This window comes from Oncorhynchus nerka, linkage group LG16, assembly GCF_034236695.1.
Source record: "Oncorhynchus nerka isolate Pitt River linkage group LG16, Oner_Uvic_2.0, whole genome shotgun sequence".
Taxonomy (NCBI): domain Eukaryota; kingdom Metazoa; phylum Chordata; class Actinopteri; order Salmoniformes; family Salmonidae; genus Oncorhynchus; species Oncorhynchus nerka.
Genome location: NC_088411.1, coordinates 35,794,618 through 35,808,130, shown reverse-complemented (window position 1 = coordinate 35,808,130; position 13,513 = coordinate 35,794,618). Strand labels below are relative to the sequence as shown.

The 13,513-nt window shown below is 40.1% G+C and overlaps 1 protein-coding gene and 1 non-coding gene across 2 annotated transcripts in view; one reads left to right on the top strand and one right to left on the bottom strand.

Annotated features, from left to right (window-relative positions):
- LOC115144436 (dynein axonemal heavy chain 17) overlaps positions 1 to 13,513 on the top strand; it is an 89,178-nt gene that overhangs the window by 65,668 nt on the left and 9,997 nt on the right. Inside the window, exons 67-69 of the mRNA XM_065002321.1 lie at positions 9,648 to 9,841; positions 9,926 to 10,074; positions 10,163 to 10,290. Of these exons, the coding sequence (XP_064858393.1) occupies positions 9,648 to 9,841; positions 9,926 to 10,074; positions 10,163 to 10,290 (471 nt within the window). The remainder of the gene's footprint in view (positions 1 to 9,647; positions 9,842 to 9,925; positions 10,075 to 10,162; positions 10,291 to 13,513) is intronic.
- Positions 8,388 to 8,444, bottom strand: LOC115144637 (U7 small nuclear RNA). The gene has a single exon (XR_003865857.1). It is a non-coding gene; the product is annotated as a U7 small nuclear RNA (small nuclear RNA).

The window sequence follows — 13,513 nt, the reverse complement described above, 5'->3', positions numbered from 1 at the left end:
TATGTCTATCCGGAAATGGCCCACAAAGAAAAATAATCTCCCCCTCTTCCCATCCCAGATGGGACACGACATACAATGGAGAAGCTTAATCAATAAAAGCAACTGGATCCCCCTCCCAAAATTGCTGCAAAAACTGAAAGATGGGTCTCATGCTCCATACCGTTATCTCGCACCTGGCTCCTGTTATCTAACCAAAAAGACCGCTTGTTCTCGCAACCCCACGCTCTGAATGTGCCCTCCCTTCTGTATTTTTCCAGCATGAGAAAGTTCCATGGCCCTGATACTTTTAACAATGTTTCAAATCAGCTAGGTAGCATAACACATACATACATCCACACAAGGCAACAGCAGATAATATTCAATCATATATATGATAATGGCTATAATGTAAAATAACCCCAAGGGTGTGAACAAAAACTCAGCAATGAATCACATAACAGTTACAAAGTTTAAACTACCCTCATGTCAAAAGAGAACAGCTCATTCAAAAACAGAACAAAAGAAAATAGTGTGAAATTTAGGTCCCCCTTTTGACTCCTGCTAGGGTGTCACTCATTATCCTTTATTTCAGCAGTCATAGCATTTCATGAAAATAATAAAAAGTTTATTACTAATAACAAGTTATATATGCCTTTGTTGTATGCTTTTGTTCCCCCCAAGGGTGTCACTAAAACAGGATAAAACTTTATTGTTATTGACATGTAAGATGTAGGATAAAACTTTGGTCATGGAAAACAGAGTAAAGAATTATTAGAAACCATCTGGTCCTCTCAGCTACTCCTATCCTGTACCAGGTGGGCTCCTTGCCACCCAGGGACTCCAAACCATGTGTCATCCTCAGTCAGTCCCATCCTCCCCTGAAAGCATGCTTCCGTATCGGCATCGCCAACTGGAGCATCAAGCAAAGGCATATGCCTGAAGCCCTCACCACATCTGTAACAGACTTCTCAAAACACGGTATGATGCAAGCAGCACATCACATCAACAAATAATACAAGAATTAGGGTCAGAAATCCAGTAACCATCATACCAGTGTACTTACCAAACCAGGCCAAGAGAACAGACTCCTCCACCCCCCGTGGACCTCATCTTAGCAGATAGTGCATCAACCCCGCCTTAGATTGTGAAGTTTAAAAACTATCATCTGGACTGGTATTATTAGGAATATATGTGCAACATTGTTTACCGAACATCTTGCAGACGTCCCCCTGACTGGCAAGAAGCATATCCAAGGCAAGTCTATTCTGTCTGGAAACCCCAAATGTGGCCTCAAGCTGTTCAGACATACTAGTGAGTGCATCACGGGAGTAATTCACAAAACGCTGTTGATTATAGTAGATATAATTAATCCATGCAGTCTGTCTAGCATCCACCATGGCTGGACCCATAGTAGGTAGTAAGTGCCAGAGTCCATCATTCCTACCCAAGGTCTGAAACTCATGAGGAATCCCCACTGGCACTCCCAACAGGTTAGTGTGTATGTCAACTACATCCTCTGTCCATGGAGCACTACTACATCTATGTCTCCCATGGGATGGAATGTTTTCAGGTCCCCTGGTTACAGAACTCAGCAGCTGTTCAGCAACAACATCAACAATGGTCCGTGGAATTATCAAACTGGTCAGACCACACGTACCTTGCCATTCTCCTCTAAGAATGGGTCTCAGCACTCTTTTGCTCCACTCATCCAACATACATCAGCCAGACCACTAGTTTGGTTTAGGCCTGTAACTGGCCAAGTGGAATTAATGGTTATGTTACTCCTGCAATCAGCTTCAGGCAATCTCCCATAATCAATGCCATTACCTGTACCCGTGATGCACTCGTAATTGCCCCCATATGCCTCAACACCCCAAGAGGCCCGATGAGGAGGTACTGCAGGAAACACAAGGCTCAAAGAGGAACAGAGGGTTGAATTGGGTTTAACCTGGTAAAAACTTCTCAAAATACACAACCACCCCCCTCCTTCTCCTACAGCAAATGGGTGTGTAGCCAGAACAGGTCTATCATGACTACAAATAATACAGTCCTTTCTTCTCAGGGTTTTAGCTGTGTACCTCATATAAGACAGCCACAAATTGTCCCTACTATCAAAACCAGTCTCAGTTTCTAATTGATCCATAGCCGAATAGTCTCTAACATTAATTACCTGAATGGTATTTTTAACACAGTGGTGGTAGAGGAGTGTGTCCGGTTACCTCTGGTCTTGGCAGTACCTTAATAGAAAACACACCCATCATGTCTGTCCTCGTCCTTTGTAGTCCGAGGGTGTGAGTGCCTGCATCAGAGAGCTTAATAGTTTTGATGGTTAGTAGGATTTCATCACCTTTACAAAGTTCAACATTGCTCCCAGGTTTCCCCATATCATGGAAAACCTATCCACCCTTGTGGGATCCCCCATGCTATAAGGATACCCTCTTCTCCAATCCTAGAACTGTCCGAAGTCGGTTATCATGTAATCTCTACTCTAACTTCTTGTCTACCCAGATCTAGGGATTTCTTATGCCTATTTTGGAACAAAATACACATCACTTAGCCAGAGCCAGACACATCTTCACTTCTATGAACAAAAACAGGGGTGATAGGACAGGTAGGGTTACTTCATTCGAGAGTTGGCCCCCGGAATTCTGTTAATTCCAGTTCTTCTCCCGAACTCTGTTTATTGTCCGACAGTGAAAAAAGTGTCTTACCCTTCTGCTGTGCGATATGAATCTGGGTAGCTCTTTCAGCTAGCTGTCACCAGGGGTCTTCTATGGTCCCCAAGCCTCTGGGGACTGGATTGAGTGACTTCACCTGTAGTTCACCTGTAATGCATAAAATCCTGGACATACAGGCTTGGTTAACAAACAATTTCTCATATGTTTTATCTGATTTTATCTTTAACTTCTATTCCCAATTGTTAGCTTACATATTTTTTTTTTATTAGTTTCTTATCCAATAAGCCCCATCCTATCCTAGACCACAATTTACCCATCCCCCTTTTGATACCTGACTCTGCCCAGGTATCAACCTTACCTACTCTAAATAATGACTTAGGTAAGATAAGTATATTATCCTTATGTCTGACATCATGAAGGAGCCCCTTTTAGTTTTCCACATGTCCAATTCTCCCTTGGGCGTCAATCCAGTACCAATTCCCTGTCAAGTTTCTTATCTACTTAAGAACTATCTGCGCAACTTATATATTTTCTTAAATATATATTTACCAATTTAAACCCTTTCTCTCATATTTCTCAAATACCACTAAGCTTCTAACTGTTTGACTTGATCTAAAATCATGTCTATGAGTGTCAATCTCTAAAGTCCTTACATTTCCTTAATCAACCTAACAATAATCCTAAATCATCACAGATGTCCTATATACCTGTTAATTTTAATACTATTTTTTTTTTTTTTTTTTTTAAACCCCTAATGGTCAAAAAAAAAAAATCAAAACAAATGCTTATCATATCAAAATCCTTCCTTCAAGGACCCTCAGTATTCTATCTGACAATAACATGAATTTAATATATGTTGCAGAGTGCAGAATTCCTTATCTACAGTAATTTATCACCCCTAAGAACTGAAACTTATTTTTCTATGTAATTCCCTGCCCTATTGGCTTAATATATCTCCTATCCTAACCTCCTAACCTAAACTCCTTTATAATGAATTTACCTTAAAACTAGTAACTCAATATTACCACATTCATTATACTAATGACTCTCCCCTAAGGCTGATCAGACCTTAGAAGACAGTCATGATAAGGTCCATGAGTCAACCCACCCTTTTATAGTCAAGTTCTATACTACACTAGACATATTAAAGAACCCTTTATCCTTAAAATCCAAATTCACTTGTGTAATTTAAAACTCATAAAATAAAAACTCATAAAGTTCCATATTTGAGCGTGTCTCTTTAAAGTACCTTTCCACCAAAACAAATAGTCCTAACAAATGTTTTATGTGTATATATTTGCAAACCTTAATGATTAATCAAAACTTCCAGGCCTTTCCAATTTGGTCGTTTATGGCCTCATTCTCCCCAAGATTATAATCCCTGATATTTAATAAAAAATAACGTATTTTCCCTTGGCTCCTTCAACTCACATTTACATCTCAATAAAACAAAACACCATCTGCGTGTTCCTCAAGGAAAAACAACTTGCCCCTGTTACGTATGTCTACGTATCAAGGGAAATGTTCAAATAACCAAATTCAACCTCGCTAGTTTACCGAAACATGTACAATTATGTTTTACCATAGAGGTTGCTTTTCACCATTAATACCCTGACACCGTTCCACATAATGGAAACAGTGCTCAAATTCACTGGTGCTATTCAAACGATCAAACCAAGAATCAACAACCATCAGAATCCACCATCGCGATGTTTTATGACTCAGACATCCAATCCCTCTCTCTCACCGCCCAATTACAGTCCAAATAAACGCCACAAATCAATGATACCCACCCAGCGAATCAGCTGCTAGTTTTTAGCATCTTTCCTGACGATTTACATACTCCTTTTTTAAAAATGTATTTCGAAATGTTTATCATCTTCTGAAAAGTGACTCAACATTAATGCCCGCACCTCCTCTAAAGGACACTAACCATTTTCTCTGTCACCCCCAGTCAAGACATCATTTCCGTGGCGACGGAAACCTCGCGAGTGATGTCATCAACAAGCGCTCAATCTTGACTCATTTCGCAACGATTTTCAACTCATTGTAAATAATGGTTGGCTGTCTGCAACAACAGTATTTCGGGTTCGATAAACCAAACCTAATTTATCACATCTGTTGAATCCTGAATTAGAGTTTACAACATCAATCAACATCTCTCAATTCGCTAATCTTATAAAAACATTTCGATGGACACAAATCTATCGTAATTGTTCCCCCGTTATTATTCAGAATTAATTTGATTTAAATTACTGTCTCGTCTTTGAATTAGCATTTTAATTACGACTCTTTTCCCAATGTATTATTCCCAACAAATTATTTAGTGAACAGACATCGCCTTGCATCAAAATCTCCGTTCTTATATTAAGTTGAATGAATTAGTCTTTCAATTTGAACCAAACAAACTATTTAAAACGTTCAGTTTATATCTTATACCAATACTAGTGACTATAACTTTCTCTGCAAAACAATTAGTTTAATTAAAACCAAAAACTCAGACATATATAACTACTCTTTACACCTCAGCTGGGAACCGAACCCCGGCCTCCCACGTGGCAGGCGAGAACTCCACCACTGAACCACCAATTTGAGATTCTCCGCAAATAGACCCAATCTACAGTTATCTGTATTTGTTACTCCGGCATCTGAACAACAGAAAATAGCACTAATTTAAACGCCCAAAGTTTTCCCTCAATTAGGATTCTCATTAATCTCGCTCCCTTCGTATCTGACCCTTCTTTCTTAAATACGTGAATTTTGTTCTTTTCTGCCTCTTTCTCTCTTAACCCACATTCCATTGTTTTCAACTGGACCCCGGTTGGCAGTCCCCCTCCTAGGTAACCTGCTTGCGTCCATCTTAACTTTACTCCCTCCCAGACTTTCTTTATATCCTTCCACTGTCCCTTTCCCCCTGATCTATATTCCATTTTTTTGTCTAGGAACTCATTAAACTTCAGCTTTGGAGTATTGGGGGTCGCCATTGTGAATTTTTAATCGTGATTCAATTTAATTCAATCGGAAATTAATCGTAACTTAATCGGAATTTTACCAGACTACTTGAATATAATTAGAATATACTTAGCCCGTCGTTAGTTAATAACAACGATGTATTCGAGGAGACACTATTGATCACACTCTGCCTTATCTCAGAGCTTTTCCTTGTATATTCAGTTCGAGAAAAACGATTGGGTTGGTATAGCTTTCGTGGAGCGCGCAACCAAGGGATCTATTCGACTATATAGTCGCAATATTAAATATTATATTCAGATCTTATTTCAATTATACATCAGTCATTTTGTTCCTGATTATACATTTTACACAGAAGTTATAGATACATACAACATGGAAGTTTACATACAACACAGAATTTTCGGATTTATTCAATAACCCTTCTTGAGTTCTCTCTCTCTCTCTCTCTGTCTCTCAAACCATCAACAATCTTAATGGAGACGATTACAACCACATTACATTTTAATATGAACAGTTACAAATACACGTTATCTCTCTGACCCCTATCAGCTTATCTTTATCATTGGACCTCTTATCAGACTGGACTTCGACCGAGTCGCGGGACAACCTCGGCGCCAGGTTTAATGAATAGCAATTAGCTATCCCCTTACTGATATCTATCCCTAATCTCTATCGTGCTGATCCCTATCAGAATTATACACATGTCCGACCCCTATCAAAATTATCTCTGACCCCTATCGAAACTAATAATTACACATGTTCGATCCCTATCAGAATTATCTTTGACCCCTATCGGAACAACAGGCCTCAAAAGTGATCCCTCATCATTGAAAGCTATCAGACTGCGCTGACCGGGTCACGGGACAAAATTACAATTTATCCCCTCGGCGCCAGATTTAATGAATAGTCATCAGCTATCCCCTTACTGATATCTCATCAATGATTTAATCACCCGGCCGTCGCCGGTTTGTACCACATATGTTCACTCTACTGTTCTTTGACTCGTCAGCAAATTATAAATTTACACAAGAATTCATACTTACTCGGAAATACTGATCAGAATTTAGACAGACTATACGACAATATGCAAAGTTTGATTTAACAGGTGTTGCTTACCTTGTTTATGGTGCACCTTTTAGATCAGTTTCCCGAGTTGAGCAGAATTATTGTCCTCCCCCGAATTTCTTTCACCCGTCTCTTTTTTGGAACCGTCCTTCCGCCACTCTCCTTCTCACACCCAATCAACTCACTTCGACCGGACCGTTATTCAACCATCCTCTGGCTACCATGTTTTGTTGATAAAAGGATATTAGAAGGGTGAGCCGGTTAAGGATCGATTCAGACCAGGTGTTAAAATTGTACGACAAGCGACAGTTTAGTGAGAATATCTGGCACACGTAAATACGGCTCTTCCGTTAGTTCGTGTTGGAACAGCAGGCAGAGAGCGAGTAAACAGTCAGCACAGCCCTTATATACGTCACAGAAAGTAGGTTGACTCTAGGAAGATCGGATCTCCGGATTGGTTCAGCTGGTTGTAGTCTGTAGTCTTCCGCCATTGGCTCAGTTGTCTGTCCGTCATCGTAGAATCTTCTTCGGGCACACAGTGTTCGTTTAAAAGGGAGATTATGTGTGTAATGTGGGAGCTATCCTGTAGGGGACCCCACAGGCTTTACTGTGAAAATACGTTGCTATGTGTTGTCTCAGTTATAACAATGCAATAGCCACGTATTTAGCAGTAGATTGGTCTCCTGCATAATAGCAATTCTTTACACTATGCATTTAAACGTGTGAAAGCAACAGAAAATATTTTATTTCAACAAGAGGAAGAAAAAAAGCTACTGGCAGGAGTCTGTAGACTGCACGTGAAGAGCAGCGCCTCTTCGCCACGGTAATATTGGATTTTAACAACACATTCCAAATACAAGCTTCATAAGTAAATTATCAATATGAAGCAATTGTTACATACCAAAAGACCAGTAGACTTATGCTAGTAATTTTTGCCACCATTGCTGGTGAGCTTGAAAAGTAAAGTGTTAATTTTCTTAATCACCACATTTTTTTGGAGCTGCATATTTATTTATTATGGCAATCCTCTCTCACGACATTTTGACGTTTGTGCTGCACCGGAACCTATAGCTGTACAGCAAATCAACAATTTGTTGCTAGCTCACCCCTGTGTTGATTGACAGTTTGCTGGTCCAATCAGAGTGCCCAGTGTGCGTTTCACTTGCCAATCTGTAGCGTTTTTTTTTGCAAGGGCGATGCTGCTGCTACTGGCTCTGGCTGCGTGTAGATTAATTCACGTAGCCAAACCATATACTTGATGAATCTATTATGATCAAGATGAACAATCAAGCATGGAGCAATCAACTATTCAGTGACCACTCGTGCCCTGTGGGTTGGGGCATTGTTATCCAATGGGGACATAGCTATGGTAGCCAAAATAATGGACTGCCCAGCATTTTTGTACATGACCCAAAGCATCCCAAATGAAAATATACTATAGTATACAATGGTATTAATTCTATAGTATTTACTGTAGTGTTTTTGTGGAATTTACTGTAGGATTCACTGTATAGTTTTTTAATACTGTAGTATTTACAGTTAATTATAGTAGAACTACTGTAGTAAGAGCTGAAGTGTATACTATAGTAATTAATGTAGTGTTTTTGCAGATTGTAGTGTACTGTAGTATTTTTGCAGACATTACTGTAGTATTTACTATAGTGTTTTTGTTTTATTATCTTTGACATATAAGTGGGCTTTCTCCTTCAGGAAACCTACTGGAGAAATACTAAAAGAGTAAAATGTCCAGACTGTAGGTAGGTAGGTAGGTAGGTTGTACTGGGGTCTGAACAGATAGTTCAGAGCTTCTGCTCTTTTCTATAACCTGTAGGGAACACAATATGGTCAATACTTGGCATTTAGCTTTCTCACTTATGGGTGGCACACATTGTGAAATGGGGGAGGGGAATGGGCATGGTATATGCAAATTAAATACTGTAGTATTTACTATATTTAAAAAAGTGTAGTGTTTTTGCTGACTGTAGTATACTACAGATTGCTTGTCACGTTCGTCGTATGAATGAGATCAAGGCGCAGCGTTCCACATATTTTAATAAACGGAAACTCACTAAACAAAACAAATGAAGAACAAACAAAACGCTATACAAAATAGTGCTGACAGGCAACTACACATAGTCGAGATCCCACACTAGAAAGTGGGAAAAAGGGGTGCCTAAATATGATCCCCAATCAGAGACAACAGCTGTCTCTGATTGGGAACCATATCAGGCCAACATAGACATACAAAAACCCCTAGACCTACAAAAACCCTAGACATACAAAAACCCTAGACATACAAAAACTAGAGTACTCACCCTAGTCACACCCTGACCTAACCAAAATATATAGAATACAGAGATATCTAAGGTCATGGCTGACATTGCTATAGAATTCTATAGTAATTACTGTAGTATTTCATGTGGGATGATGGGGTGTTAATTGCTTAATAAACTCAGAAACCACACCTGTGTGGAAGCACCTGGTATTTTGGCAGTTACCTGTATGTAATGTGTTGTCATAAAGAGTTTAATTTCAATGATCAAATATTAACTTAGTGAAGGCTACAGAACTGAAAGCCACAACCATGTCTCAGTCACTAGCAAAAACAGTCATGGGTGGTACTGGTAACTCAGATTTACTTTAAAGACATCCTGGGAAATATGCAAAAAGGCTTTACACCCTACAGTGTTAAAACAACACCCAAAAACCTTTTTGCCACTTAAAAGGAACAAATTACCATGTCAATGTGGTGGTACCCTAAAAAGGCAAGGGTATATTGATGTACCTATAACTAAATATACTAATTACATACCACTACAGTGACAAGCGTTTGTACACCTTTATTTCTGAGAGTGTACAGACAATCACACACACACACACACTCTACTGACACACCCTATCCACCTGCAGAGCTGAGTAATAGAGGTTTGTGTATGTATGTGTGTGTGTCAGGCCCTGTCGGAGTTTGATGAGTTTAAGAACCTGGACCGGGACATGGAGGGATCTGCAAAGCGCTGGAAGAAGTTTGTTGAGTCGGAGGCTCCGGAGAAGGAAAAGTTTCCTCAGGAGTGGAAGAACAAGACGGGCCTCCAGAAACTCTGCATGATGAGGTGTATGAGACCAGACCGGATGTCCTACGCAGTCAGGTACAAGACACACACACATACACCAGTGTAAAGGAAGCAGATATTTGTTCTGGTAATGTTGAGTGTTTGTTCTGTGTGTTGTAGTACCTTTGTGGAGGAGAAGATGGGTACAAAGTACGTGGAGGGGAGGAGCGTGGAGTTCGCTGTATCATTTGAGGAGAGCAGCTCGTCTACTCCCATGTTTTTCATCCTCTCCCCGGGAGTCGACCCCCTCAAAGATGTGGAAGCTCTAGGTATGTGCACACACACACACATACTTGCTGTAGGACCTTGAACCCTATCTGTTTCATGTCTAACCTGCCATCCTGTCATTTGGTCCAGGTAAGAAGATGGGTTTCACCTTTGACAACGGGAAGTTCCACAACGTGTCTCTGGGTCAGGGCCAGGAGGTGGTGGCCGAGGCTGCTCTGAACATGGCAGCTAGAGAAGGACACTGGGTTATACTGCAGGTACACTGAATGGGCACCACTTACTCCTTACTCACAGGCTGGAGTTTAAACAGCGTGCAAGTTATTGTCTTCATCTCAAATCGAACCCTATTCAACTACTGTGGGGCAAAAAAGTATTTAGTCAGCCACCAATTGTGCAAGTTCTCCCACTAAAAAGATGAGAGGCCTGTAATTTTCATCATAGGTACACTTCAACTATGACAGACAAAATGAGAAAAAAAATCCAGAAAATCACATTGTAAGATTTTTAATGAATTTATTTGCAAATTATGGTGGAAAATAAGTATTTGGTCAATAACAAAAGTTTATCTCAATACTTTGTTATATACCCTTTTTTGGCAATGACAGAGGTCAAACGTTTTCTGTAAGTCTTCACACAGTGTTGGTGGTATTTTGGCCCATTCCTCCATGCAGATCTCCTCTAGAGCAGTGATGTTTTGGGGCTGTTGCTGGGCAACACGGACTTTCAACTCCCTCCAAAGATTTTCTATGGGGTTGAGATCTGGAGACTGGCTAGGCCACTCCAGGACCTTGAAATGCTTCTTACGAAGCTACTCCTTCGTTGCCCGGGCGGTGTGTTTGGGATCATTGTCATGCTGAAAGACCCAGCCACGTTTCATCTTCAATGCCCTTGCTGATGGATGGAGGTTTTCACTCAAAATCCCACGATACATGGCCCCATTCATTCTTTCCTTTACACGGATCAGTCGTCCTGGTCCCTTTGCAGAAAAACAGCCCCAAAGCATGATGTTTCCACCCCCATGCTTCACAGTAGGTATGGTGTTCTTTGGATGCAACTCAGCATTCTTTGTCCTCCAAACACAACGATTTGAGTTTTTACCAAAAAGTTATATTTTTGTTTCATCTGACCATATGACATTCTCCCAATCTTCTTCTGGATCATCCAAATGCTCTCTAGCATTTCCAAATGCTCTCTAGCAACTTCAGACGGGCCTGGACATGTACTGGCTTAAGCAGGGGGACAGGTCTGGCACTGCAGGATTTGAGTCCCTGGTGGCATAGTGTGTTACTGATGGTAGGCTTTGTTACTTTGGTCCCAGCTCTCTGCAGGTCATTCTCATTCACTAGGTCCCCCCATGTGGTTCTGGGATTTTTGCTCACCGTTCTTGTGATCATTTTGACCCCACGGGGTGAGATCTTGCGTGGAGCCCCAAATCAAGGGAGATTATCAGTGGTCTTGTATGTCTTCCATTTCCTAATAATTGCTCCCACTGTTGATTTCTTCAAACCAAGCTGCTTACCTACTGCAGATTCAGTGTTCCCAGCCTGGAGCAGGTCTACAATTTTGTTTCTGGTGTCCTTTGACAGCTCTTTGGTCTTGGTCATAGTGGAGTTTGGAGTGTGACTGTTTGAGGTTGTGGACAGGTGTCTTTTATACTGGTAACAAGTTCAAACAGGTGCCATTAATACAGGTAACGAGTGGAGGACAGAGGAGCCTCTTAAAGAAAACGTTACAGGTCTGTGAGAGCCAGAAATCATGCTTGTTTGTAGGTGACCAAATACTTATTTTCCACCATAATTTGCAAATAAATTCATAAAAAATCCAACAATGTGATTTTCTGGATTTTTTTTCTAATTTTGTCTGTCATAGTTGAAGTGTACCTATGATGAAAATTACAGGCCTCTCATCTTTTTAAGTGGGAGAACTTGCACAATTGGTGGCTGACTAAATACTTTTTTGCCCCACTGTATATAGGCCAGAGAATAGTAGGTTCTTATGTAAATGTTTTATTTTTTGCCTAATTCCATACATTTTTCCCCCAAATGACATTTTCTCCATTTAGTTTTTTCAGGTTTTCACTCTCAAAAATCACACTTTTTTAATAGAAAAACAACAACATTGTCTGTTCTAAGTCCACAACCATACTTAAACCACATCAGTCCACAACCATACTTAAACCACATCAGTCCACAACCATACTTAAACCACATCAGTCCACAACCATACTTAAACCACATCAGTCCACAACCATACTTAAACCACATCAGTCCACAACCATACTTAAACCACATCAGTCCACAACCATACTTAAACCACATCAGGAGACCTCTTTTGAGGTTTGGGAAAAATCTAAGAAATGTTCATTTTTGGATGTTGATGCCCTTTAATTCAAGTGTGTACCAGCAAGTTACTTGTTTGGTTAGTGGTGTTTCTGTAGTGCACATGTGATTGCAGAGTTTGATAAACAAATCGCCACTGCATTGATGCAAATAATCATAATATTGTTCTGTCAGGTCCACAGACTACTCTGTAGTTAACATTTAATTGCTGAAAGTTATCATTGGCATCGTCACTAAAGGCTACTAGCCAGCAGATCCGACACTTTTGCTTACAGCTAGGGTTGGCCAGGCTTCCTGTGTATTATTGGATTAAGACACCGCAGTTTACTTAAAGACTAGCAGTCGTTCAATCTTCTCGGTGTGACAGTGTAACACAGAGAGGGGCATTCCTGCATTGCCTATTCAGAAAGTTGAAGGAAAATAGGAATCAATGATGCATTTTGTTCATCTCTTATGATAATCTTGGGCAAATTCATACATTTTCTAATAAATTCAATATATTTAGTTGATTTCCTACTAAGTTCAATACATTTTTGAATATTGTTGAATTCCTGTTTTAATGTCTCCATGATTCTGTCTGCGTTCTCCGCATGGCAGATTTGATAGGGTCCTATAATACGGGTGCCATTTGGGACGCATCCATTGTCATGGAATATTTTGTTCCAATGTGAAGGATATTTTGCCTGTTGCTTTATATGGCTCTGGTTGTTATTAAACTGCAATTGTAACCTCATATAGACTAGTTGTAGACTAACTACAATGAGCAAAAATCTAAACGCAACATATAAAGTTTTGGTCCCATGTTTCATGAGCTGAAATTAAAGATCCCAGATAATGTTCGATACGCACAAAAAGCTTATTATGTGGACAAATATGTTTACATCCCTGTTATTAAGCATTTCTCATTTTCCAAGATAATCCATCCACCTGACAGGTGTGGCATATCAAGAAGCTGATTAAAGAGCATGATCATTACACAGGTGCACCTTGTGCTGAGTACAATAAAAGGCCACTCTAAAATGTGCAGTTTTGTCACACAACACAATGCCACAGCTGTCTCAAGCTTTGAGTGATTGCAATTGGCATGCTGACTGCAGAAAGTCTACGAGAGCTGTTGCCAGAGAATTGAATGTTCATTTCT